The sequence below is a fragment of the Zeus faber genome (assembly GCF_960531495.2).
Source record: "Zeus faber genome assembly, chromosome: 11".
Lineage (NCBI taxonomy): Eukaryota > Metazoa > Chordata > Actinopteri > Zeiformes > Zeidae > Zeus > Zeus faber.
The window spans coordinates 11,049,365-11,076,132 of record NC_137205.1 but is presented as its reverse complement, the minus strand read 5'-3'; the positions used below and the strand labels follow the sequence as shown (position 1 = coordinate 11,076,132).

The window sequence follows — 26,768 nt, the reverse complement described above, 5'->3', positions numbered from 1 at the left end:
GCAGAGCGCACAGGGGGGTGCACAGCCAAAGCTCATTCACTTGCACGTACAAGGATTAGGTTTCAAAATCTTGGGGGGGGGGGCGGTTTCCTCTGCTTGGAGATGCTGGGGGCGTGTTCGCTGACACCACGCCCAGTTGCGTTAAACGTTAACATTGAAGTAAGTCAATTCCATGATTAAATGTTCTGCTGAAACCGGTCCGCAGCTCTAGTTGCTCACCTCAAAGTGCCACTGCCTCGCTGCGGGACTCCCCGCTCTCCGGTGCCCAAACTCAAAACTCCGGTGCCCAGTCCCAAACTCCGGACCGTTAGCTTAGCTTATTTCACCACTGATGCTCCAATTCCAACCTGGTGTTTATATAGTGTTAGGGGAGGGGCCATGCCAAGTATCACCGCTCCATGTTGAGTCAAAACCAGGACCACAAAAATGATGAGAAACCGTTTAAAGTTTAACTCCACAATTCAGTACTAAATCATTGTCTTTTGACATGTTTTTAGCACTTTCTAACATGTGACAAAACATGAAAATAATTCTGAATAATATTCATAAAATCAGAAAAGGGTGAAAATACTTATTGATAAACCATTAAAGTTTTATGAGCGCAACTCTAACCCTGTTGTGTTCTCTCTGACAGAACCAGATGTCCACGCCACCTTCTCTCCCAGCCAGCAGTCCTGCCCCGCAGTCGGGCTCTACCGCTGCCCCGGGAGGCTCTGTGGGGCCCGGTAGTGTAGGTGGAGGGCCACTACCTAACCTGCCCACGCCCGCCAACTCCACCCAGCCCAACGTCCACACCCACTGTCCGCCCCTCCGAACAAACTCTCCCTCGCCGGCCCGCAGCCTTACGCCTCAGCCCCATCAGACGCCGCCGGCGATGCCTGGCTCGCAGACCCCGCAACCGCACACACCCAACCCGCCTCAGCTCCCCCCCCCACAGCCCCAACAACAACAGCAGCAGCAGCAGCAGCAGCAGCAACAACAACCACCGCAGCAAGCGTCGCAGCAGCAGCAGCAGCAGCAGCAGCAGCAGCAGCAGCTTGGGGGACAGGGGGTTAATCCTGAGAAGGCCAATCAACTTCAGCAGCAGGCACTTGGGGGTATGGCCTCCGCAGGTCCCCAGGCGGGGCAGGCTCCATCGGTGCCTAACCAGAATTCTCATGTGCCATCGCAGTTCCCGCGGACACCGGTGAGCCCCCTGCTTCCAACAGATAAGATTCAAGAGGTTTATTCGTCACATACATATACCTACCTTCATATATATATATATATATATATATATATATATGCAGTGAAATGTAATGCAACGCACCCGGTAATTACGTCCTAGGAAAATTTCTTTCTACTAGACCAGCTAACTGATTCCTAAAACGTAATACAGTAAGTCGAATACTTAGAGAATAAAATAAAAATATATAGAATAAAATGGAATAGATAGAGGGAATAGGCTTACGTATATGGGATAGACCTGGGCCATAGGATTAGTCCTGCTTCCTGCCATCTGTCAATAATCAGTAATAAATTGAGATTAAGGGCCATACTGTCATTCGTAGCATGTGAATCAGATCTCTCTCTCTCTCTCTCTCTCTCAGCTGTCTCAGAAGTCCTCTCTGACCGCAGACGGTCAGGTGTCCACACCGGCTTCTGAGAGCAGCAGTGCCGATCCCAGCTCGCAGCTCGCCTCAGCTGACGGCACCAACTCCAGCCAGGGAGACATTAAGATGGAGGTGAAGAAGCAGGAAGAGGAGGAGGATGAGGAGGCGGAGGCACAGGGAGAAGGCAAGGCCTCAGGGAAGATGGGCAAGGGCCAAGTTGACGTCAAGACCGAGGAGAAACCAGAGGTGAACAGTCATAATGATTAAGTAAAACTGAACAACGGCCCGACAAGTGGTTGAAACATTTGCGTTATATTTAAAATTACAGCATTTGCTTACATAATTAAATTGTCATTATAAATCAATCAATACATCATGTAATTAAAGAATTGCACTGTTTCTAATAAATACATCTATTATGGTCCTTATGTCTTCACGTCCTTAAAGTCTGAAAATGTTTTAAATTCAGTTTTACAAATATAAGGCTTTAAAAGGCATTAAATAGCCTTACATTTGAATTTCTGAATTATCATACATATATTTTTGTCAAAATGTAACAAGTTGTTCTGCATCAGTCAACAGAGAAATAATGTCCAAAAAAAAGTCTTGAATTTTGTTCAAATTTTTCTTGGAAAAAGTCTGAAAAGGTATTCAGTTTAACTATTTGATACCTGCGGACACCACCTGCAGACACCATCATCCTTCCCAATCTGTCACACATGGTCTGTATTGTATTAAAACTGACATGTTTGGTCCCCATCCCCTAGATCAAGAAGGAAAAGCCGTCGGGAGATGGGTGTAAAGGCGAACCCATGGATACGTCTTCGTCGTCAACGACAACGCCGGCCACAGCAACGAGCGAGGACAAGAAGCCGGAAGTGAAGAAGGAGCCCAAAGAGGAAGAGGAAAGTTCCGGGTCTGCCACCACCAACAGTTCCCCTGCCAGTGCTCAGAGCAAGAGAAAAAGTACGGTCACGTCAACATTCTTTCACACTCTGTTTTTATTGGAAGACATTTTCACATTCGCACTTGCTTTCAAGCTGAAGATGCATTCCCTAAAAATGTTGATCCAATTGACACTACAACTGTCATTGTTTCTTCCTGTTTTAACGTTGTTTCCTTTTTTTATTGTAGTTTGTTCGCTCAAGTTCGCTGAAGTGTAGAATTACTGGTCCCTGAGTTAGTGCTCAATAGGACAACTAAATTCAATGCCTCTGGCAAAAAGCCAGTCACTTAAAAAGCTTTTGTGGGTGGTGAAGGTTTTTAAGAATTTTCAGGACCAGTAATGAGTGTTTTCCAAGGAGTGAATAATGGAATGTGTGGTGTTCCATTATAGCGAACCTTAAGTTGTACAAAAATGTTATCTCTGCATGCTTTGTGGTGTTTCAGTGATTTCAAGCCCTATTGTCATTATTTATTTTATCTCCTGATGTCTTCCTTTGTTTATTTTAAATATTTCCCCACACTCCTCCGGTCCACTCTTTTTTTGACTCTTTGAATCTCTCTTTCCTCTCCCTCTACCCTCCTGCCCCCCAGTCTTTAAGCCAGAGGAGCTGCGGCAGGCTCTAATGCCCACCCTGGAGGCTCTGTACCGGCAGGACCCTGAGTCCTTGCCCTTCCGTCAGCCGGTGGACCCCCAGTTACTGGGAATACCCGTACGTATTCGAACTAGTAACAAAACTAACCTGGTAAGGGACTGCGCTGGCTGCCATATTTGCTTCCGCTCTTCTTAAAAACGTAGTTATTTTCTTTGTTTTGTTGTTCCTTTTTGTTTGTTAGTTTGTTTTTGTTTGCTCCTTTTGCCATAGTGGTCATTGTTCTTTTTGTTTCTCGTTTGATGTCAGCTCACTTTTTCTTTGGCCTTTCACATCCATCTTGTGCATTAGAGGATGAGAGTATAAGGTTCAACAAAGATTAAGAGAATTATACATGTCTAATTCTTTGTTTCATTTCACAGGATAAATCAAAGCAATTGCATGGACGTTTTCCTTAACTCTAATCAAGGGGAATATAACTTGTTCCACCGGAAAGGTTGAATTCCGCAAGGTCCCCTTGAGCTTTTCAAACCTAAACAGCTTTTAACTCTGGGATAACTGATCCAGTGTTTGGTATCTCTCAGGACCTTTGACCTCACCATGGTGTTAAAGACCCACAATTGGCAAGTTTCTTAAGTCCATATGAACAAAAGTTGGTTGTATCCCCAACTTAAAATGATTTAAAGCCATTTATTTCTAGTGACCATATTTTTTCCTTATTTAAAAGTGCCACTCCATTGTCAATTTAGGTACGGTTTCCTAACGCAGGTAATCGAACATCAACATAGCTGCTTAATAATGGAACGACTCTCCAAACAGCTTATAAATTGTCAATCAACACCCTTCTATTGTGTGTGTACAAAAAATTGTACAACATGTTTTTGTTTTTTTTACAGCTGCGGTGATACAATGAAAACTGGGGGCCATCATTTTTTCTTCCCCAGTTTTCCTTTTACAAAAGAAAATTGTTGCCCTATTTTATTTTTGAACCAAAGTGCTTTTCTGCAAGAGAGTTTTGATTAATTACCTTTTGGGTCATCAGGCAATCCTAATATGAACAAATCTAAGATTATATCAGATCAATGAGATGCCTTTAATGCCCATCAGGAAATTGGCTCGAGATAATGGCTGTTTTTGTTTGTCTCCCACGCAAACACATAAAAGCATTTTAAATCAACAGGCCCTGAAGGGTAAATGAATCCACCTCAAGTATCAAAACGTGCCCATGGCCTATTGCTTTGTTTTATTGCCCACACTCATCTGATCATCTGAACAGTGCTTTTCATAATACTTATTTGAGATTTTTTTTATCTTTTTTTATTTTGACGGTCAGTGTTTTCTAGTTTTCATCCTAGTGTTCCATCCTAGCTTCCTAGTTCAGTTCCTCGCCAGTAGTTAGTCGTGTGTTGAGCTTTGATTGTGGTTTGTGTGTTGGGGTGGGCCAATGCCTTCAACCCTCACTGCATCCGAATCTTGTGGAAATGGAACGATTAATACATTTGGTTTACTGTCCTGCACAAAAGGTAAATAGGTAATACTTAATTCCTAGATGAGAAACATGTTGTAATCTCCCAGAATTTTTAACTCATTAAAAAAAAAAAAAGAAAAATGCAGTGATTTTTGAGCAATAGGCCACAGGCTCGCCCCTCCACCCCCAACACCTTCAGGGGTGATTAAGTCTCTAACTGTATCTTAACTATTACTATCCTAACAATAATGAACAGCAGCTTTCTAGCAGTTACCGACCCTAGGCTACTCGGATTTTCACACTGGTTTTGATTCGGAATGGCTGAATATGAAATGCAACACATGTGGCTCTACAGGTTAATATTTTGGCATGTATCACATGCTCCATGGGGGGGGCATCACAGCAGCATATAGTCAAGATGTTCCTGTGTTTCTAAGGCCCCTCCTTTTTAGATTCATCAATTCGTATTTTTATCATTACTAAATGGGTGAGCCTCCCTCCAAATCTCCCTTTCTTTGTCCCTGTCTCTCTCCTGTCTTCAATGCTGAGAAACCGCTGTGTTTTTTAAATTTTTGTCAAGGAGAGATGGGGAGGGGGGCAACGGCGGGTGAGACTTGGAGATTCATCCTCCCTTACTGCTGCTTTGCTTCAGCGTCGCTGGCCTTAATGCTGCCATGCCACTGCTGCTCAAGCTGATGGCACGGCTAACGCCAAGCGCCACAATGCTCACTAGTGTCACGCTGCAATAGGTTTTGGTTTTTTTGTTTTTTTAAGTCTTGACTATTTCTGCTGTGTTCCTGTTGTTATCATTGCTCTGTTCACCTCCGCTTTGCACCCACATCATCTCCCCTGTCCTGAAAAGCCTCTGGGGGGGAATATCCAACATTCAACTCCAGTCCGCCATAAAAGATGATAATCACTTTTAGAGCCTGACCGATGCCAAATTTTTGGGTCCAATACCGATCCCGAGTTTGGATAGTCCTAGCCCACCGATTACCGATATTTGGGCAAAAAGTGCAACATTTTCCAATCAATTTGAAAAACTTTGATTTTATTAAGGTTTCTATATTTGAGAACATTTTAACTTATAAGCAAACAAGTAAAAATAGACACAACTTTTTGATGGATTAAAAAAAACAAAAGTACAACATGATATTAAATTACATTTTTTTTTTTCCAGTTCCAGTGAACGCATCATCACTTCTGAAACACATTTGTTTTCCCAGTGTTCCATGAACGCAGCATCGCTTCCTGCTTTGAAAGCCGTGTTTGTGTCTAAATGCGAGTGTAAACAAACATGGATGGATTTATAATTCCTAGTCTTGACATTTGCTCTTATTTTGGTGAGTAATGTAAAACAGACAAGTACAGGATAAATAATCAATGTTTTTTTGTTTATTTAAAAATCGAGACACATCGGCTGCATAACTGCCTATCCCGATGTGGTCAAAAAAGTCAAATAATGGCCGATATATCGGCCAAGCCGACACATCGTTCGGGCTCTAATCACTTTAATAATCGTATTAACCGGTTCCAGTCGAACAGGTCAGTTATAGTGTTAATTGACTGACTGTAGCTGTATTTCGACCAATCTGTAATTACTAGAATGGGACCAGCCGGTTCCTGTTGGCTATAGACTGACACTAGTCTACCGACTGGGTGCCAAGCGGAGAGCCAGAGGGGAGAAGCTGTCATGTCTCTGTCTGCACACGAACCCTCCTCTCTGCAGCGCTCAACAACCTTGTCCCCCCTGCACCCTCTTCTCTCCCCCCTTTTCCGGTGCCTCCTGACTGCTCACCATGCCTCCATCGCATCCTTATCCTGCGTTCTTACTTTTCACTACGACTATATCCAACGCTGATGACGACCTACGGACGATCTTTGCTCCCGCTTCGTCACAAACCACCTCGTCCACCCTAACCCCAACCTCTCCTGGATCAAACCCGCCCGCCCCCTCTCCCCGGATCACAGGACTACTTTGACATTGTGAAGAACCCCATGGATCTGTCCACCATCAAGCGCAAGCTAGACACGGGCCAGTACCAGGAGCCCTGGCAGTACGTGGATGACGTGTGGCTCATGTTCAACAACGCCTGGCTGTACAACCGCAAGACGTCCCGCGTCTACAAGTACTGCTCCAAGCTGGCGGAGGTGTTTGAGTTGGAGATTGACCCTGTCATGCAGGGCTTGGGCTACTGCTGCGGGCGGAAGGTGAGGCTGATGTTCTGTTCGCTCGTTTCTGTTGAGTTTTTTATATTGGGCATATTCACGTTACAACTTACAAATGTATTTTCCTACTTTTTTTTTTTTTTTTTTTTTTTTAACAGATGAATAGCTGCACAAATAACATTGTCTCTCCCTCACCCTTTTTTTCCCCCTACCCATCGTTGCAGCTTGAGTTTTCTCCTCAAACTCTGTGCTGCTATGGAAAACAATTATGCACCATCCAACGCGACGCTGCCTATTTTAGCTACCAGAACAGGTAAGGAGCGTAGACATGCTGAATCCAAAACACACACACACACACACACACACACAGGTCATGGGCATAGAGCTGGAACTAAACCAACTATGACATTGACTGTCTTTGCAGTGAAAATTGTAAAATAATTTGATTAGGTCCGATTGTATTTTGCACACTGGAAAATCTGCAACGTAGCTTTGTTAAATCACAAATTAGTCCAAATGTTAATTTGGCTTCAAATGGTTACCCTGGCACCATCTCCATCTTTCATCATTTATTTATTTTTTTTATCTATCTAAATTTTCATTACTTTTTCATTCATAAGATGAGTTCCTTTCTTCTGCAGCAGTGACTTGTTGGTTCCAGAGCCGCCCCCACCCCGCTCGAAATTCACAGCTTTGCATTTGATTTTGTTGCTGGGGAATAATAAAAGAACAGTGCATTCTCCGCACCAGAAGAAAGGTTCCCACTTTATAAATGAATTGAAAGGATGATGGGTCCCTGTTGCACCACCATCTTTTGTTTTTTGTGTTTTTTTCCCCCTTCATCAACTCTTTCATGTTTGGAGCCTCGTATTCCCCCCCGTGCCCCCCCCCCCCCCTCCTGCTCCACAGCTCCTTTTGGTCTCTCATGTTGCTGTAATGTTGTTGTTGTTGTTTACCACTGGACGTCTGATGCTAATCTTTGCTTTGCCTTGGCTCTCTGTCCTCTGTTGGTTGTTTACATTCTGTCCCGCCCCGCCCCTCGTCTCTATGTCCTGACGTTGTCCTCGCCCTGACCTGTAACAATTTATTTCCACGCTTTTTTAATATTCATTTTACCCTCCCCTTCCCCCCATCTCCCCTCTCCCCCTCCCTTCTCTCCCTCCTTTTTAACGCTTGTGATGTCTGCATTGGCCTGCTTTGGTGTGACCAATCATCCACTCCGAAATTTACGTGCAAAATCAAAACCTACCGCCCACACAAAAACCCCGCATCACGATTGGCTGCTTCCTCCCGGCGACGACCTACCTTGCCCTCTGCCTCCTTCCTGTGCGCCCACCCCCTGGCCTGTCCTGCCCTGATTGGCGGCTGCTTCTTCGTGCCCTCTCTGTGATTGGCTGTGCTGTTGGCGAACGGTGTAGTTCACCAAAATATGGGCTTCTTGCTGACAGGTACCACTTCTGTGAGAAGTGTTTCAACGAAATCCAGGGCGAGAGCGTTTCCCTGGGAGACGACCCCTCGCAGCCCCAAACGTAAGTACCTGCCTCCCTTCATAACACTACATATTTGCTCTCTTTACTCTGTGTTTTTATTTATTATTTTTCATATTTTATAATTAGTTGTCTCTATTGTTGTTATTACTATTATTACTACTTCTAGTAGTAATAATACTACTTGCTGAACTTTAATAGGTGGTTTGCATTTTATAAGAATATTAAAGCTCTCAAAATATCCTGATTTTTATACACATTACATGTTTTTACTTGTTTGTCTTGTTTTCTGTGATTGAAAAGAACTGTATATTGAATAATTCTGACACTCAATCACACTCCACACCCTCCACTCATTAAAGGTTATTTAATTTTACTCACGATTGACATGGCATTTTCTCCCATCTGTAATATTCTGGTCGCCCTAAAAAAGGTCTTACTGAAAGCTTTGTTTGTTTTCTGAAATTATTTTGTTTTCCAAGATATTTTATTTCTTGCAATGGGAATGCTCTGCGGTGTGTCAAACAGTTGCAAAGATCCATAAGAAAACAACTCATTTGGCCGCTAAGACCAAAAGCTCCCACTGTGCCAGCCACATCAAATTGCCCCCACCCACAGACTGACAGCAGAGCTTTAATGTTGGCGCCATGTTGTTTTTTTCTGATACATTCGGTTCTCTCTGTCCCTCCTTGTAGGTCCATCAACAAAGAACAGTTCCAGAGAAAGAAGAACGACACACTCGATCCGGAGTTGTATGTTCTCTTATATATTAATCTTCATCCATCACTCTAATAGGATTTCTCTCAAACAGAACGGATGCTTTGTGTGAATTAGCTCTGCTCATTACGTTCTCTGTCCTTATTTTTTAATCCAAGCCATTTGAATTAGTAAAGGGTTGCTGAAATCCCCAATCAGACAGCTTGATTCTGAGATCGGTTTGCTTCATGTACAATGGTTGTCGCTCAAAAGTGAATATTTCACTCATGTCACGCTTGGCCTCCATACCTGTTCCTCGCTAATGCCTTCTGTTATCGCTCTCCTCCGCAGGCTTGTGGAATGTATTGACTGTGGTCGTAAAATGCACCAGATCTGCGTCCTGCATAATGACACCATATGGCCATCAGGGTGAGCCGGCCGCATGCACATTGTGCTCATTACCTTTCTGTACAATTATTTTTGAATTGCACACTGTCATTTATAAAGGTTAAGCACTCATACCTGTTCAAAAAGATATTGTTGCAACTCTAATGCCATCTAGTTTTGGTCATACTGACATCAGGATACTTCCTAGTGGCACCTCCGACTAGTCGTATTCATTCATTCATTCATTCATTCATTCATTCATTCATTCATTAGCAGCTAGCAAGGCGTTAGTGTTGCAACGTAACACACCCAGTTTATGTTTTAAGGTTGGTTCTATTCTTTTGGATATCTTCTCTCTCTAAAAGTATGTCTCTGTACGCCTCATCCACAGCTTTGTATGTGACAGCTGCCTCAAAAAGGCCAATAAGACACGGAAAGAGAACAAATACGCTGCCAAAAGTAAGTGGAGTTTGTTCTTACCTGGTGTGCTCATGTCTGTGAACCTTATTTCCCCTCTGCTGAACCTTACGCTGATATGGTTCACCTACACAGTGGTTGTATTCCAGCTACCTTTTGTCTTTTTCTTCTTTTTTATGTTTTTCACTTTTTTGTCGTCAACAGTGTTTTGGTAACTGTCAGAAATAATTTTCCCTCTGTTTTGAAACTTGGCTGTCTGGTTCAAAGTCCCCTCGCCGGCAGCCACACAGCTGGATCTGATTGGATCAGATGCAATGGAACTTTAATGATCCCTGTTGGGGAAACTGGTTCGCTGTGGCATCCAAGAATTAAGATGGAGCTTAGAATATGACAATACAGAGTTCAGACAATATAACACATAACTGCACCAAAGCGGCACATCAATGACCTCTATTACAACACTGATTCCAAAAGTTCAGCGAACGTCATGGTCATAATTCTTTACTAATTTTCCATAATATCTACCCTGCCATCTTCTACTCTCAGTTAGATGCATCTTAATTACATTTTTACATTTATATTCCATATATATACCTGCTTGTTTTGCTACTGTTTATTAAAATATTTAATCATCCTCCTAGTAATCGTTAAATCATTACATTAAATCCTAATCTTGTATCTCATTCCACTTTTTTCTTGCTCTACTCTGCGAAGAATGGAACACATTCTACACAATCATTCTGTTGTTTTTTGGCAAAGGCATGATTTTAATGAGAACAATTCAAGTTCAACCATGTTAATCCTCAGGCAGAAGGGGTAGAACGGTGCTGTTTTAAAGGCTCGCTTTTCATTCCGGAGTCAAATATGTGAAATACATTGAATGTAGAACTGTAAATACTGCATGGAATCTAACCCAATCGCTGCCCTAGAGTTCCACAAGTCATGTATTATGAACTGTTTCTAAAACAAGCCAGTAGCCGACAAGGTAACTCAGTTGACCCTATTTGAACCCAGCACAGCCAAGCATATTGATTTGACGAAGACATCCGGGCATACCACCAGACATTTAAAAGACTGAAAAACACCCTCAGGCAGCTAGACTCCAGAGTTCTGTCCGGGAGTCTGGATTGATTGTTTGTATGCCAAAAGCATAGAAATCAAGGGATCCCAAACCTAGTTTTTGGATCGGAAGGTTCTGAATGGCGTACTTTCTATTTTCTTCCGTAGCATACCTTAGCTCTGCTTGTGTCCCATTTTATAGCTCTCTATGGCTGCCTTCTCACTTTCTATCCATAAACTAACTTTTTTTTATTTATTTTTTTTTTGCTTTGCAGGGCTCCCACATACTAAGTTGGGGTGCTTCCTGGAGACGCGAGTTAACGACTACCTCAAGAGGCAGAACCACCCAGAGTCCGGCGACGTCACCATCCGCGTGGTCCACGTCTCGGACAAGGTGGTGGAGGTCAAGCCAGGCATGAAGTCCAGGTCAGAAGAAGTGGGGCGGGGACAAAGTTTGCTGTTGCCAGAGATTCCGTAAATGCTGCGCGTAAACAAATGACATTCTAGTTGCGTACATTAGGAATAGAGACACAATGTCGGATCAAATTTCTAAACGTATCAATTTTCAAACCAGTCGAACCAGCTACTTGAGAAAAGATGACAATTTATAGAGTTATGTTTTTGTGATGAATAACAGAGGCCATTTATTTAACCTGGATCATATTCTTTATAAGTTCACCAACTGAACTGGCGTCCTTTAATCTTTACAATAAATCCAAGACATCTACTCTACGAATTACATTTGCGCCAGAGGTTGTTTTCATGGTCGTTATGGACAACAGCTGCTGAATTTTAACGTGGTTTCGGACCCTCCCTTGTGTTCATTCAGGTTTGTGGACAATGGGGAGATGTCAGAGTCCTTCCCATACCGAACAAAAGCCTTGTTTGCGTTTGAGGACATCGACGGCGCCGACGTGTGCTTCTTCGGCATGCACGTCCAGGAGTACGGCTCAGACTGTCCGCAGCCCAATCAGAGACGAGTTTACATTTCTTACCTGGACAGCGTGCACTTCTTTCAGCCACGGCATCTGCGGACGGGGGTCTACCACGAGATCCTCATCGGCTACCTAGAATATGTCAAGAGAATTGGGTAAGGAGCGTTGCCTACCATCCGAATCATTAAAAAGAAAAATAATTATCTGAATTCACTGGTTGAAAGCTTGATGCTTAGTTATCATAAACCAGTCAAACTCCCCTGTTGCGTAAATGGTCTTTTTGTTCTCAGGTATACGACTGGGCATATCTGGGCCTGTCCGCCCAGCGAAGGGGATGATTACATTTTCCACTGTCACCCGATGGACCAGAAGATCCCTAAGCCAAAACGCCTGCAGGAGTGGTACAAAAAGATGCTGGATAAAGCCGTCGCTGAGCGCATCGTTCACGACTACAAGGTGACATGTTTTGTGTTTTTTTTTTTGTTGGAATTGGTCAGTTGTCAACACTTGCTTTTTGGGGGTTTTTTTAGGGGTCCAGCACGAAGTGCAGGAACCTTATTGTTTTTGTTCAGATTTATTATTATTATTATTCCTCTAGACATTCTCCGCTGAAGGTGCATGGCGCTCTGAAACCGTAAAACCCACGGACATGAAATTTAGATGATAGCTTCGACATGTTCCGAAAACAAGGAAACGCAAAAACCGGTGTTCATCGGTTAAATGGTGGTGCTATAATTACCACTTTTACGTTTTGTCTAATAACTTCTGAACCGCTGGTCAGTAGGAACGGAGTTTGTGCGTCCATGGATTCCTTGGCTGTCGTTTGATCAATAGGCGGCGCTACGGCAGTCGAATAACTTTCAATGGCCGCCATTTTGTTTTTTTAATTTGGTCCAATTTTCACCCTAAATTTAACCAAAACATGTCTGCCCTGAATACAATTTATTGAATGGGTTTTTTTTGGGCCCCATAGTTTGGCCACAAGTAATTTTCTCAGTTTACAAAAAATGTCTTGGCCTAAAAATGCCTATTTTACATAATCTGCCATAACTCATCAATGCATTTTGCTCTCATCATCCAATTTGGTAGCTATGTGCAGAGTATGACTCTGAGGCACTGTGCGAAATCTGGTATCATTTGGTCAATAGGCGGTGCTATGGTAATCGTATACCTTTCAATGGCGATATCCCATTCTGCACCCATTTGCTTCATGATTTTTCCGCCACTTTGAAGTTAGTCCAGAATGTTTTTTCGTAAACCCTCCTACAAATTTTGTCCATGTAAACAAAATGGCCGCCATCAGCAAATCAAATCGAAAGACACGATTGAAAATTCACTACGACAGATGCTTCCATTTAGTGAACCATTGAAGGAGCCAAGTAACGCTTCAAACAAAAATAATTTTGCACAATGGTCAAGGACACAAGAAGACATTAAACATGACAGTTTATGGAATCAGATCTACCTTGTGTAACAGAAACATGGTTAACAGCAGTGCATTCCCCAGAGCACATTCATCTGCCAGGGTTCTCCTTTCACAGCAAACCAAGATGCTTTTCATATGATGACAGTAAGTCTGTTTGCCTACCTTAAAAAGCAGCAGCAGCGTGGTGATGCTGATGTTTACTCCAAAATTGATCTACAAATGCACATCATTGAGTCTCCATTTGTTAATATGGTATGCATAATGTTCAGTGTAGCAGCTATGAAAGCAACTGTGGCCCTCATACAAACGTGATGCTTTCTGTCCAAAGCTGATGTACTTGGTAGACTACCTGGATACATTTTCTCTACGGAGGTTTCAATGAAAATCTATTTAATGCATGTTGTGTTCACAATGTTCTATCGCAATAAGGATATTCTCAATTGATAAAAGATGCAACTAGAGAAAATGCCACATTAATCAATGATGTATACATCAAAGATTTTACTACGCAATGCGTTGATGTTAAGCTAATGCCAACATACTTCAGCTACCAAGACAGTATTGTAATTCATAATTCTCCGTGATAATGGCTGTTTCCATATATTAGGGGGGGAACCTTAGAGAAGGATGTTCAGTTTTTGTGCTATTTGCAATTCATTAAGCATTATCCTTTTTTTCTGTCGTTTTTTTGTTTTTTTGGGGTTTTTTTTTTTTTTTTTAAAGGACCAGTGTGTAAGATTTAGTGGCATCTAGTGGTGAGGTTGCAGATTGCAACCAGCTTGCAACCTTCCCCTCACCCTCCCTTTCCAAGCGTGTAGGAGAACCTACCTACAGTGGCTGTGAAACTCGCGAACAATGTTAAAAGCCCTCTCTAGAGCCAGTGTTTGGTTTTTCCGTTCTGGGCTACTGTAGAAACATGGCGGTTCAACATTGTGGACTAACAACATCTTACACATTGGTCCTTTAAGTAAAGCTAAATATCAATTAGGGATGCAAATTTAACGCCCTGTGCCTCACAAAGACTCCAGTTGATACAATTACAAGACCGCAGATTGTTCCGTTTTTATTGATAAGACAAAATCTTAATCGATTAAATTCTTATTAGAAATGAATCGATAGTGGATTAATTAACATCCCCAATATCACCTATTATCATCTATTAATTATATATTAAGTGCATTTCTGTATACAGTTCACTATACATCTTCTTGGTGTTGAACTGCATCACAAACACCAAGGACATGTTGTCCTTTGAGCAATATACACACAAACTGTGGCAATACATGCAGTATATTAACTGTCCGCGCAGGGAGGAGAACCCGGACTGAACGGACTGGGACATGTTCAGAACTGCCTTGGCAGTCTGCATGAATACGCAGATGCCTCTCATATTTTATATATATATTAATATTCTTAGAGGAGGGCTGTATACAGACACTGACCAGGTTGAGTTCTGAAAATGACAAGCCCTAGTTCACAGCCAGACTCAAGACAGCTTTGTTTGAATGAGGAGGCATTTTAAGAGCGACAGGGAAGGGTTTTAAAGTGGCAAAAAGCACAGCTGGCACGGCGTCTATTGCCATTGGTGCAATTGCTGCGACTAAACTAGACCCCATGCATTGCTGCCTGCAGCTACATTTATTGTTCTTATTCTCTGCTGAAGGTGCCTGGCGCTCAGAAAACATGAAACCCACCCTGGGTTTGGGCTGATATTGGATAATATTTAATATTGCGATATTTGCTAGTTTGCAATATTTTCACAGTATCTAAATATCGCCCAGTAATGGATGGAGCTCATTCACTTGCATACACAGAGAGGATGTACAGTATGTGTACATATGTGCTTAACAGCGAGGAAGCAGATGGAGGATTTGGACGCGGAGGCACGCGTCGATGGTTATTTAGTTGCCACTCCGACGGCACCGATGATGCCTGCGATGGGGTGCCCGCAATCGCCGCGCCAAAACAGCGTTTTTATTTTAGATGTCGGTTATTTTAATCTACGTCTCCATATGAAACCAGTGCATATGGAATGAAACCGTGCGTAATGGGGACACTTTCTCTGTGACCCCTGCCCTCTCTTCATGTGTTATGCGCAGAAAATAATTTTAATGAGTCTACGATTCGTGCCCCGTTCCTCCATGCCGGGTCCCAATACTGTTTTTAATTGTTTTATTTGGAGGAATGGAGTCTGTGAACGAGCCGCAAGGAGAGCCGTGTCAGTGTCTGGATGCGTACAATTCACACATATAAAAATATATTTTAATGATTCACCTTATTTATAGTTCCCCATTGAAATGTTATCCCTGTGCGTCCTGTAAGCTTCTGTCTGTTTTATCCTTTTATTGTAATGCATATTGAATGGTGAACTGGAGACCCTTTCCGCACGGGCGTTACGTGAACGCCCACGTACAGCTTACGATCCTTTCTCCTTGATCCGACATTAAAGGTTCAATCTCTCCAAAAAAAAAAAAAAATATTGTTTTTATTGTAGATGTAGTTTATTGTAATTGAATGAAACCAAGAAAATGCCGTGCGAAATGGGAAAACTTTCTCCGTCACTGCCCCCCCCCCCCCCCCCCCGTCAACAACGACAATATTATGGTGTATTACGATATTTGGGGCGGGACTGCATCACAATGTAACATTTTGGATATCGCCCAAGCCTAACCAATGCACATGAAACTTGGAAGATAGGTTCGACATGTTCCTCCTGGTGGTGATGTAATGTCCACGTTTACGTTTTGTATAATAACTTCTGAACCACTGGTAGTTGAAACCAAATTGCATCCATGGATTCCTTGGATTATTCTGAGTTTATTACACATCACACCCAGTCTTGTGGTAGATTTTTCGCCATTTTTAATTTTGTCCAAAACTCCTCCTATAGATATGGTCCAATGTTCATCAAACTTGGACTACAGCATGTGTGGACTGCCCAAATGCAGTGTATTCAATGGACACACTTTGCTACGCCCCATAGTTTAGCACAATTCATTTTCAAAGGTTTAGTTTGTAAATGTCTGGACTGGGCCTATTTTACATAATCTACCATAACTTATCAACACATTGTGCTATCGTCGACCAGATTGGTAAAAACTTTACATAAAGATGAAAAAATTAGAAAATAGTGAAATCAAATTCAACGTGTCACACGCAATGTAATTTATTCATAGTACTTGTATTTTCTCAAGAAGTGGCCACGGCTTTTATTTCCCTCAACTGCTTAGAATACCAAGCTTTAATTGGGAGCAGGCTTTTTTATCTCAAACCAAACCAAAAATCTCTTTAAATTTTAAATTAAACTTCCATCCGGGTGCCATGCTCCCCAGAATAAATACATCTAAAATTAAACTTCCATTATTTTTATTTTTTGTTCTGAGACATGGGACACGCAGTGGACCAGAGATCGTGCTCTCTCAATTACGCAATCTACTGTCCTGATCCAAGGCCTAAAAGGGTTTAAAATGTTTGTATCATACACGTAGAAACTAACAAAAACAAATAGATATAATATTAAAACACAGGAAAACCAACATAGGGACCGGCACGGGAATCGCAATGGATGCACGGTGTGCTCAGCTCACGGCACCTCAGGAATTTTGTGGCGTGTGCACGCTGCAGCCTAAGGGGGGGCACCTTCTACAGATCGCTCCTAGAGCTTTAAAAAGGCTAGAGCCCGCCCTGCTTGCATCATTTGGTCAATGGTTGGCACTATGGAAATAGTATAACTTTCAATGGCCGCCATTTTTTATTTGGTCCAATGCTCGCCAAAATTGGACCACAGTGTGTCCGGACTGCCCCTAATACACTTCATCCAATGGTCCTATGCTCCATAGTTCGGCCACAATTATTTTCAAAGTTTACAAAAATGTCTGGGCGGGGCCCATTTTACATAATCTGCCATAACTCATCAATGCATTGTGCTATCAACATCCGATTTAGCAGGTATGTGTAGGATATGACTCTGAGGCAAAGGTTTGGTGGGGTACCTTCTACAGATTTCACCAAGGGCTCTAAAAAGGCTAGAGCTGGCCCTGCTTGCATTGTTTGGCCAATAGGTGGCGCTACGGAAGTCGTAGAACATTCAATGGCAATATCTCATTCAGTGCCCATTTGAGTCATGATATTTCCGCCGTTTTGAGTTGAATCCAAAATTGTTTTTTTGTAACTCCTCCTACAAATTTGGTCCAAGTAAACCAAATTTCCTCCATCTGCCAATCAAATTGCAGAATCAATTAGACATGGTTAGCAATGGCTGATCTGCAATAAATTTGATGGTCATATGCACTTATGTACCTACATTTACTCTGTCAAATTGTCCGTTAGGGGGCGCTATAGTGCTATCTTCTTTGCCATTTGACTGTGACTTCTACACTGCTTTTGAACCCGGTGCATTGCTGCCTGCAGCCTTTTTTTTTTCTCTCTCTCTCCCCATGAATCAGGCAGTGATGCCATGTGGAACCACTGGTCTATAATCTTTCATTTAGGAATACTCTCACTTGGGAAAGTTGTGAACGGGCTTTTTATAAAAAAACAAAAATTTCCTAGTCTATTCCGATTTTTTTTTTTGTTGTAGTTGCACTAAGTAACGCTTCATTACCACACCTTTAATGTAACCGTATTGCAATTTAAAGTGGTATTAAAGAGTGCCAAAGAACACCTGGGTTTGGTGAATTCAACTACAATTCCATTTGAAACCGGGAAAGGCAGACCCTGCCACCAACAATGGAAAGGGCACATAGATGAGCACACACCTATCGCAAATACATTGAATGGCTGTTATATTAAACAAATATTTTAACGAAATAATCGTACTTATGAGTATTTTATACATTGGTCCGAGGTTTATCTTTGGACCCACATTTCCACACCTATGCACTTTGTAACCCCCGCCCCCCGCCCCCCTCCCGTGGTCCCTCAGGACATCTTCAAGCAGGCCACAGAGGACCGTCTCACCAGTGCCAAGGAGCTGCCATACTTCGAGGGAGACTTCTGGCCCAACGTGCTGGAGGAGAGCATCAAGGAGCTGGAGCAGGAGGAGGAGGAGCGAAAGAGGGAGGAGAACAGCACCTCCTGCGAGAGCATCGATGTGAGTGTTTTGATGCCCACACAGTTTGGATAATGTGACATTGTTTTTATTTGATTTTGCTCTAAAACCATTTATGAGACAAGTCAGCCTTAGCTTCCCCAGCAGGACTAATATCGCTGCGTCATTAAGGCAGCATTATATATTGAATTGTATCCGTCACCCGCAGGCCACGAAAGGAGACAGCAAGAATGCCAAAAAGAAGAACAATAAAAAGACGAGCAAGAACAAGAGCAGCCTGAGCCGCGCCAATAAGAAGAAGCCAGGGATGCCCAACGTCTCCAACGACCTTTCCCAGAAACTTTACGCCACCATGGAGAAACACAAAGAGGTATTTGATTGGAGGAAAACCTAATGAGATCATTGGGGCATTGTCCTGAGGTCTTTGAGTTTGACACATTCTCTCTATATTTCCTACAGATTTGGAAGTTGACTCCATTGTCTTAGTTGATGTGTCCCATAAACCGCTGCAGTCATTGTATGAAACATTAAACTACTAAGAAGGGGTCTTGAAAGGGAAATTGAGATCACTGTATCACAAAGAATGAGGCAGGTAGCAGAAAAACAATAAAAATCTACTGTTAACAGAGACCGGGACAGCAGTCTTGGGATTGGTTCGCTCGCACCATGTAAAAGCATCTAACGTTGAGACTGACATAACCCTGTACGTGCGTGTCCCAGCAATGTTACTTCACAACACAGCCGTCTATGGCCGTAACAGCGTTTTTACGTAAATGATACAAGGTCGCGAGTCGAGAAATTTACGGAACAACTTTTACGTAACATCGACACCGGCTTCTGTTCCCACATAACGGCAATATGGAACATTGCCAGTGGATTCACGGCTTTCAGTGCAAGTAGGAAGGGGATGATAAATATTATCAAAAGTATCATATCAAAATTCTACATTAGTTATTGTATAGTTGTGACTGCCTTGTTATTTGGGTTACGGACATTAACACGACTCTAAACCTTTGCCAGGTTTTCTTTGTCATCCGTCTCATCGCGGGCCCCATGGCCAACTCGCTGCCCCCCATCACTGACCCCGACCCGCTGATGGCCTGCGACCTGATGGACGGACGCGACGCCTTCCTCACGCTGGCTCGGGACAAACACCTAGAGTTCAGCTCCCTGCGCCGCTCCAAGTGGAGCTCCATGAGCATGCTGGTGGAGCTGCACAACCAGAGCCAGGACCGCTTCGTCTACACCTGCAATGAGTGCAAGCACCACGTGGAGACGCGTTTCCACTGCACCGTCTGCGAGGTGAGACTCAGAAAGATTTTCGGAAATATGTTGGCTTTTTATAGCCTTGTCTTTCCATTATTAGGTGCTTAGATGACTTGGAGTGTAAGAATAATGCTCCTTCATGCTGTCCTTAATAATAATGAACTCTTATTTGTATAGCACTCAACCCCAAAAAAAAAACTCTTTGAGTGCCTTTTTCCATTACAGATGAAATCATGGAAAAATGCAGCAATTTTAACTAATTCCAAAAATGATTAACATCAGTGACATTAACATCTTTGAAATGTCCAAGAGAAATATTCAACATGTCTTGACCCCTCACTTGTACTAATTTATTTCCGCCTTTTCACTCTGCCTCTTAGGATTATGACTTGTGCATCACCTGCTACAACACCAAGGGCCACGAGCACAAGATGGAGAAGCTGGGCCTCGGTTTGGACGACGAGAGCAACAACCAGGCGGCCGCTGCCACTCAGAATCCGGGAGACTCGCGCCGTCTGAGCATCCAGCGCTGTATCCAGTCTCTGGTCCACGCGTGCCAGTGCCGAAACGCCAACTGCTCGCTGCCTTCCTGCCAGAAGATGAAGAGGGTGGTGCAGCACACCAAGGGCTGCAAGAGGAAGACCAACGGCGGCTGCCCGATCTGCAAGCAGCTGATCGCCCTGTGCTGCTACCACGCCAAGCACTGCCAGGAGAACAAGTGTCCCGTCCCCTTCTGCCTCAACATCAAGCAGAAGCTGAGGCAGCAGCAGCTGCAACACCGCCTGCAGCAAGCGCAGATGCTGAGGAGGAGGATGGCCAGCATGCAGAGGGTGGGGCAACCTGCCGGAGGCCCCCCGGGGGGCCCAGTCGGCGGTCTTCCCTCACCTGGCAGCAACAGCATCACAGCCCCCAGCACGCCCACGTCCTGCAGCACCCAACCCCCGACGCCCCAGACCCCGACTCAGGTGATGCCGCCTGGCCCTCAGCAGGGCATGGGCCCCGGGCCCGGCGGCCAGCAACAGCCCGGCGGAATGCCCCCGCAAGGTGGCATGACCCCCCAGCACCACCTCCACCACCAATTCCAGCAGATGCCTGGAGTGGCAGGTGGGCCAGGCGGGATGATGAACTCCCCCCAACACCAACAGCAGCTGCTCCCTCCGGTTCAACAGCAGCAAGGTGGAGGAGGGCTGCCACCTCAGCAGCACCCCAACAGCCTGCCTCCCTACGCAAACAGGCCTCCCGGCTCCTCCCCACTCCACCAGTCGCAGGGAAAACCTGGCCTGGGCCCTGCAACACCACCCCAACAGCAGACTGCTGGTGGCGTTATGACCGGAGGTGTTGGAGGCCCACAACCTCCAAACTCCGGGCAGGGTCAGCCTCCGGGTCAACAGCAGCAGCCTCCCCAGTCGGGCCCTCCTCCAGCGGCTGTAGAGATTGCCATGAAGATCCAGCAGGTCGCCGATGCCCAGAGGAAGATGGCCCTGCAGAGACAAGCAGCCCAGGCAGCTGCAGGCATGATGCCGCCACACCCTCACCACCAACAGGCCCAGGGTCAGCAAATGGGCATGGGGCACCCAGGACAGATGGGGATGGTGGGGCCCCAGGGGATGCCACCTCAGGCCCAAGGGGCAGCGGCTGCAGCAGCAGCCAGGGCCCACATGGAGCAACAACAACAGCCAGGAGCTCCATCTGGGATGATGGTCGGTGCTGGTGGGTCCATGCAGCAGCCGCCCCAGCAGGGTAACCTGCCCCAGGGCCAACTCCCCTCACAGGTGCAGCTTCAGCAACAGAGGATGGGTGCGCCACTCCAGAACCCACAGCAACAGCAGCAGTGGGCTGCACAGGGAATACCCCCCCAGCAGCGGCAGGCCATGATGAACCAGATGGGGCATCCAGGCATGGTGACCGCTCAGCAGCAGCAGCAACTGCAGCAGCAGCAGCAACAGCAGCAGCAACAGCAGCAGCAGCAACAGCAGCAGCAGCAGCAGCAGCAGCAGCAGCAGCAGCAGCAGCAACAGCAGCAGCAGCAGCAACAGCAGCAGCAGCAGCAGCAACAGCAGCAGCAACAGCAGCAGCAGCAGCAGCAACAGCAACAACAGCAGCAGCAGCAGCAATCGCAGGGCCATGTTGCCTTGATGAACATGGTGCAGCAGCAGCAATGTGCTGGAGGCGGGATGCCAGGTGGCGCCGGTCCCGGAGGCCCTGGCATCCCGGGTGGCGGTGCAGGTGGTGGGAACCTCCCCCAGGCGGCCCTGCAGGAGCTGCTGCGGACTCTCCGCTCGCCAAGCTCGCCTCTGCAACAGCAGCAAGTCCTTAACATCCTACGCTCCAACCCCCAGCTCATGGCTGCCTTTATTAAGCAGAGGGCCTCCAAGTATAAAGGCACTCAGGGAGCCCCCGGTGGCCCCTCTGGTGTGCCAGGAGGTCCCGGCCCAGCGGGGGTGCCGGCAGGTGTGCCGGTAGGTAACGTTATGACAGGCGGAGGTCCACAGATGAACTTGAATGCTGGAGGTGCAGGGCAGCCAGGAATGCACATGGCGGGTCAGGGAGGTGTGAACGTGGGCATGAACTCTATGGCCCAGTTGCAGCAGGTCCAGCAACAGCAGCAGAGGCCGATGATGGGTGGCTTACAACAGCAGCAAGTGGCAGCTCTCCAACAGCAACAAGGAGTAGGAAGAGGAATGCAGGGCCAGGGGCCTCAGATGGCAAATCTCAACAACCCCCAGTTTAGAGAACTGCTCATGAGACGCCATCTCCAACAGCAGCAACAGCAGCAGCAGCAGCAGCAGCAGCAGCAGCAGCAGCAACAAATGGGAATCAACCACGGTCAATTCCAGCAGCCGCAGCCTCCCCCGGGCCAGGGCTACATGGGCCAGCCTGGAATGCAGCCTTCCCAGGCAGGGCAGGGCCCCCCTGGTGGACCCCCTCCTGGTGCCCAGCAGCCCAGTGGACCCCCAGGGCAGCAGGGGCAAGGATACCCTGGAACGGTGGCCCAACAGCAGGCTGCAGCTGCACTCCAGCAGAGGCTACAACACCAGCACCACCTCCAAATGCAGCAGCAGCAGCAACAGAATGCCATGGCTGGCATGCAGGGAGGTGATGGAGTGCCAGGCGGAGGGGGACCCCAGCAGCCTCCACAGGGCCCTCCACCCCCTCAAGGAGGTCCCCAGGCCCCATCTTCCCAGGCGCTTCTCCACCAGGCCATCCACCAGAGGCTGCTCCAGCAGCAGCAGCAGCACCTGGGCACCGGGGGGTCGCCAGCCCAGCACAGTAACCCCATGAGCCCCCAGCAGCCCCAGCAGATGGCCCAGTCGCCGCACCTCCAGGCCCAGACCATGCCCACGTCGCTGGCTAACCAGGTGCGATCCCCGCAGCCGTCGCCCAGACCCCAGTCCCAGCCCCCACACTCCAGCCCCTCCCCACGCATGCAGCCCCAGCCCTCCCCGCATCACATCTCCCCACAGACCCAGACGGGATCCCCGCACCCAGGCCACCTGAACCAGCACCACCCCGGCATGGTGGTGCCCCCACCACCGCAGCAGCAGGCAGCGGCCCAGCAGCAGCAACAGAACTCTATGGAGCAGTTTGGGTCGGATCAGAATGCCATGCTGTCTCAGCTGAGTGGGATGGCTGGTCTCCACGGGCCTGGGGGCAACAGCCAAGACCCGCTAGGCCAGAACATGAATCACAATACCTTAGACATCATGTAGGACGTCAACCAAGTGTGTTGGGTTGAGCCGACTCTTGGCAGAAACTGCACTCACCCAGGACAGTGTTATTGTTATTATTACTTAGCCTTTCTTTTTTTATACTATTATTAAATGTTATTTAAAATGTTTACAATAAAGATACATTGAACTGAACTTCCTATGGGAGATGCAACAATAAATCAACCAGTCGATAAATGAATTAGAATAAATGAATTGTAAGTTATTGCTGTTAATATATTTTTTGCCAATTGTGTACAAAGATGGGGATGGTTTCTCTTAATACCCCTACTTAGAGAATACAAAACGGGCTATTTTTTGGGTGTTTCTGGGTGGGTGGATGGGAGTATTTGCCTTTTTTAAGAAATGTTTTTAAAGATTTTAAAAGTGGTAAAGAATTAAAGAGGAAACAATTTAATGCAAAGGACTTATTATCGTTTTTTGTTTCCCATCATTCAGTCGTATCAGTTTTGCAGAGTGATGTCAAATATTATTATAAATCTGAACATGATGCATATCTTCATTTATAAATGTTTGGTTTTGCTTTATTTATTTTATTTTCAATGTTTTTTTTTTTTTGTTTTTGTTTTTTTTTGGTGGTATGAACCCTGAGACTGCTACAATTGGTATAGAAATCTATTTTGTTAACTGTTGAAATGGGGTGATCATTTCACTTTTGATGTCTTTGGTTAGGTTCGTCCAGTTGGGAATAATAACTAAATGTCAGTGTTTTTTGCAGTGGCCTACTGTGCGTTTATAACGGCTAGCGGACATTTTTTGGAAACGCCCCTGCCAGCTACTGTATTGGATATCTGTCATGCTGGAAGGGACTTTCGTCACAAACACGTGAGCCCTCTCCCTTGAATGTGTGTGTGAGTGCACTCCTTCCTTAAAGACACTTAATATTGAGCAGGTGGAGGCTTTGGTGGGGGGGGGCATGGGGTAGGGCGGGCAGTTGCATACCTGTGTGCCTGTATATTTTGAGTACATGGGGTGGGGATGTGGACAAACTTGGGGGGCATCCACCAGTGTTTTCTGGGACTCCGCTGTTTGGAGAGATACAAACAGAGGAAATTGATCCAAATGGACTGTGTTGCACAGAAAGGAGGGAGCGGAGAGGCGTGACCCGTCTTCTCTCCGTCTCTCTCTGCCTCTTACCCTAATGCTGCTTCCCCTGGACTCAAGCCTTCCAAGACCACCCCCGCCTCACCCCACGGCTCACCCGCCCTTAAGCAGAGGTCCAAATGCGGAACGCGCTGGTCCCTGCCTCATCCAGCACCTCGCCCACCCCATTCCCTTGACCCTGCCCACCCCACCCAAACTCCACCCTCAGTCTATCTTTCTGCTAAGAACTTTGGGAGTTTAATTTAATATTTTTTACTGTACAAAGGAAACACAAACTGTGGACTCAAATACTGTTTTTATAATAAAATGGAAATTACAATTAGTGATGCGCTGCAGTATGTGGTTTGTGTGCGCATACGCGTTTATCGTCATTCATCTTTTATTACAGATTTTGATCGAATAAGACAGGGTGGCCCTACTCTTTATTAGCCACTTGAAATAAATATAATACTGGGTGTTTCTATTATTTTGTCCTCCCCCTGTATTGATGTAAATACTTGCATTGCAACATGAGGCCTTTCTAGGAAATACTAGGTTGACTGCAAATCTTACCAGCCATCAGACTAATGCACTGACCTGCATAACATGAGTGGGAATGATCTCATTCAGTTATCACCTGTTATTATTTTACTACATTTATATAACCTTCACTCCAGCAATTACACGTGAGCAATTTTATTATTATGAATGTTTTTTTATATATATATATATATATATATATATATATATATATGTGTACTAAATGCTAACCCGTTCCTGTTTCATCTCCCCCCGCATTCCTACCGTTCTTCCCAAATTGATATTTACTGTTATTGTAATAGAGAAACCCTGCTGATAGGCGGAGACAGTTGCGACATCTAGTGGCCAAGTGTGATGGTACAGGTTGGTACTTCATTATTGCAATGACGATGCAGTGAAATCTTAGGTTACAGCACAGAGGCCTGTTCTGTAGTTGTCAAGTCATATCTTCCTTATGGGGATTTGAAATCAAAAATACAAAAGATCCACAACATTGCAATACTATTATTCTTCGTTCTCGTGTTTTGCTGATTGAGCCCCTGAGGGGCCTAAAAGGTCATGTTAATTCATTTTTATTTATGTATTATGTTTATTTTCAACCAGCCGCCCCCCAAAAAAAAACGAGCACTAAAGTAGTTTCATCCTATAAATAAATCTCGCTTGAGAGGCATTTCATAAAGCAGGCTCTGAGCGGTCCGTTTCCATATTTATTGTAAATACAGACAAAATAAAAAGGCATTTTCATAGAGAAGACATGTTGACAATTCAGCTTGGTAGGAGAAAGACTCACTCTCCCACACCCAAAAAGTGACATAATTTAGGCTGACTTAATACATGTGACATGCGATAAATAATAGCTCCCTACTGTTTGAACTTATGTACAACGTCCTCCGGTTGCCTATGCAGCGTGGTAATGTAAACTGACGTCTCTTCATTTGAAATACACCAAGGCTATAGCAGGAAGAGTGGCTATCAGTCGGTCATATAAAAATAGAACCAGGTAGTGTTGCACGCTTGAATACTAAAAGGCCAGACAGACAGCCAACACAACAGCGCACTTCTATTTATGCATCTATTTGCCTTGATTAACTCTACCCCCGCCCTCTTCTCCTTTCTTTTGTTACAGAAATAAACACAGAACACAGGGTTTGGTTTCAGAGACGGGTAAGCGTACGCGGTGGGGATGGAGGTGGGGGGGGCGGAAGTGTCGGTTTTACAAACTTTTATTTTGTCGTTAGAAAAAGGAGCGACTGAAACAAGCCCCGGGGTTTGGAGTGTGCGACCCAACGCCTGGAAAGTACAGAGACTCGACTGGAGAAGTAGCTGCATGGAAGTTATGAATGAGCCCCCGCCCCACGCACACACACACACACACACGCACACACACGCACACACAAACACACCTGATCTAAGCTGCAAAACAATGTTAAAATTACCACTCATTTTTTAAAGGCAAATATCTTCATTCATCTTATAGTAGAGCTCTGTAAACATCTGGAACAAGTGATCGAGTGATCCGTCACATACAGTATATATGTCTATGTACATGTCCAAAATGAGTGATAACAATAAAGTTTGTTTTCATCTGATCTCTCCTCCATTCCTTACCCCGTCCCCCACTGCTCTTAACCCTCTAATGGCCCCTGAAGAAGCCCTCGGCCACCATGGCCTCCTTGAAGGTTACTGTCACCGAGTTGAGGGTTACATCCGTAACAATCACCTTCCCGGGGTTAACCCCCGCTGCCGCCGCCACTGCCGCCACCGGAGCTGGGCTCGCCGTCGCCGCCGGCTGACGCTCCGTTGCCGTGCCGTGCCGCCCGTCACTCCCCTTCTGCCCCCGCCCCGGCCCCGTCTCGGCCGCCGCCTCCGCCTCCACCTCCACCACGAAACTGTCCCCCAGGGTCTCGCTGGTCCCCTGGATGCTCACGAT

The 26,768-nt window shown here is 45.4% G+C and overlaps 2 protein-coding genes across 4 annotated transcripts in view; one reads left to right on the top strand and one right to left on the bottom strand.

The window, feature by feature from the left end:
* Positions 1-24,101, top strand: part of ep300b (EP300 lysine acetyltransferase b) — a 38,389-nt gene extending 14,288 nt beyond the window's left edge. For both annotated transcript variants that reach the window (XM_080010232.1, XM_080010231.1), the window contains exons 14-30: positions 635-1,186; positions 1,590-1,838; positions 2,360-2,558; positions 3,129-3,247; positions 6,567-6,806; positions 6,989-7,077; positions 8,213-8,293; positions 8,947-9,003; positions 9,299-9,376; positions 9,726-9,793; positions 11,086-11,236; positions 11,640-11,900; positions 12,036-12,201; positions 18,096-18,263; positions 18,430-18,591; positions 19,242-19,523; positions 19,868-24,101. In XM_080010232.1, the coding sequence (XP_079866358.1) occupies positions 635-1,186; positions 1,590-1,838; positions 2,360-2,558; positions 3,129-3,247; positions 6,567-6,806; positions 6,989-7,077; positions 8,213-8,293; positions 8,947-9,003; positions 9,299-9,376; positions 9,726-9,793; positions 11,086-11,236; positions 11,640-11,900; positions 12,036-12,201; positions 18,096-18,263; positions 18,430-18,591; positions 19,242-19,523; positions 19,868-23,197 (6,252 nt within the window). In that variant the 3' untranslated portion in view covers positions 23,198-24,101. The remainder of the gene's footprint in view (positions 1-634; positions 1,187-1,589; positions 1,839-2,359; positions 2,559-3,128; positions 3,248-6,566; positions 6,807-6,988; positions 7,078-8,212; positions 8,294-8,946; positions 9,004-9,298; positions 9,377-9,725; positions 9,794-11,085; positions 11,237-11,639; positions 11,901-12,035; positions 12,202-18,095; positions 18,264-18,429; positions 18,592-19,241; positions 19,524-19,867) is intronic.
* Positions 24,102-25,532: 1,431 nt separating this feature from the next.
* Positions 25,533-26,768, bottom strand: part of cbx7a (chromobox homolog 7a) — a 4,581-nt gene continuing 3,345 nt past the window's right edge. For both annotated transcript variants that reach the window (XM_080009912.1, XM_080009913.1), the window contains one exon: positions 25,533-26,768. This exon is cut by the window's right edge and continues 245 nt beyond it. In XM_080009912.1, the coding sequence (XP_079866038.1) occupies positions 26,472-26,768 (297 nt within the window). In that variant the 3' untranslated portion in view covers positions 25,533-26,471.